Source organism: Ceratina calcarata, unplaced genomic scaffold, assembly GCF_001652005.2.
Source record: "Ceratina calcarata isolate Rehan_Ccalc_2016 unplaced genomic scaffold, ASM165200v1 scaffold2.2, whole genome shotgun sequence".
NCBI lineage: Eukaryota > Metazoa > Arthropoda > Insecta > Hymenoptera > Apidae > Ceratina > Ceratina calcarata.
The window spans coordinates 159,950-161,433 of NW_017141592.1; the positions used below are offsets into that span (position 1 = coordinate 159,950).

Here is a 1,484-nt window from a genome sequence, read left to right on the forward strand (position 1 = left end):
ATCATTTAGCATTTCATATTCGTCATGAATAAAGTAAACGAATTAATAAAATTGTCCTGTGTAGTATACGTTACCTAGTATACCTGTGATTACAAAAAAGAATGTTATCTTCAGAACTGTTACATAAGCAATAAATAAGATTTAACACGGTTCTGTTATTCATGAATAAAAAATTCTATTATCATGGAGATATGAAGTTAAGTACTGCATTGCAGTATCGGTGGTATCAGTTTCAGTTTGTCATCAGTTTGTATCCAACCTTCTGAGGACCGGAACTAACATATATATTTATTGAAATTTATACATAAATGTTTTCAACGCAATAGTATTATTCGAAAGATGGGATCCATCAATTGGGGAGAATTATTCCCGGGAAGATGGAGTCCTGTCATTTTTATTTCTTATATGACTCTTTTTGTAAGCCAAGGTATGTATATAAATGTGGTTAGGTTCTTTTATGCCTGTTCTATTTATTTACGTATGATTTCTTTACTAATGTTTGTCAAATAACGGAAACACGAACAATCATTGATGTTAATGATAAGGGGAGCAGTAAACCAAAAAATAGTATGAAACTATATTTTATTAATATTTAATCAGAGTGTATTTTACCGGCTTTTTATATATGTATAATTACGTACATATTCTTTATTTTGACGAAAATTTGTGTGATACGTTAAACTGATATATATTATATTTTGAAATTTGTTTTCTATTATCTCAAGTTAAGCAGGAAGATAAAGTATAATTATTGTCATTACAGGTATTATTGTAACTTGGTCTCAAAGAGATGGTCATTACGAATACAATATTGTTTTAGTAGTATTAATGACTGAAGTATTAAAGTTGATAGCTTCTGTAATACTTTATTGTAAAGAGTAAGTAGAACAATTAAATTTTATTACTCTTAGTCTTGACTCTTTAAAAACTTAATTATTTCATTTTCAGCTATACCTTTGTAAGTTTATATCAAGAAATAATTAAAAATAAAACAGGTAAACACATATTTCTTTAAGAGAATAATATTTATGAATATTATATTCTAAAACCGATTGTAGTCAACAAATTATAATCACATGTCTGTAGATGTGATGAATGTTATCAGGACATATCTATAAAAGGAAGTACAATTCCTGTTCCATAATCAAATATTTAAGTCCACAATCACTGTCTTTGATAACATGTGTTAAACTTATGGTAGTATAACTAAATTTTTTGTTTCAGTGCTGTTCTTGTATATGATACCATCATTTCTGTATTGCCTATACAATAATTTGGCATTTATTAATTTGGCTGCATTCGATCCAACTACATATTATGTTTTGTTGCAGTTCCGTGTTGTTATGACTGGAATTATTTTTCAGGTATATTGATACCAGTTTTTCTTAACTATGATGCATATAAACAAAATAAAATATTTATTTTTAAAACAGTTATCTTCTTTCAGGTTGTTTTTAATAAAAAATTATCTTTGAAGCAATGGC

General features: G+C 27.2%; 1 protein-coding gene across 1 annotated transcript in view; it reads left to right on the top strand.

The window, feature by feature from the left end:
* Positions 1–12: 12 nt before the first annotated feature.
* The window catches only part of senju (UDP-galactose transporter senju), a 6,028-nt gene continuing 4,556 nt past the window's right edge, over positions 13–1,484 (top strand). Inside the window, exons 1-5 of the mRNA XM_018019659.2 lie at positions 13–427; positions 764–878; positions 949–995; positions 1,225–1,364; positions 1,448–1,482. Coding sequence (XP_017875148.1) covers positions 340–427; positions 764–878; positions 949–995; positions 1,225–1,364; positions 1,448–1,482 — 425 coding nt within the window. The 5' untranslated portion in view covers positions 13–339. The remainder of the gene's footprint in view (positions 428–763; positions 879–948; positions 996–1,224; positions 1,365–1,447; positions 1,483–1,484) is intronic.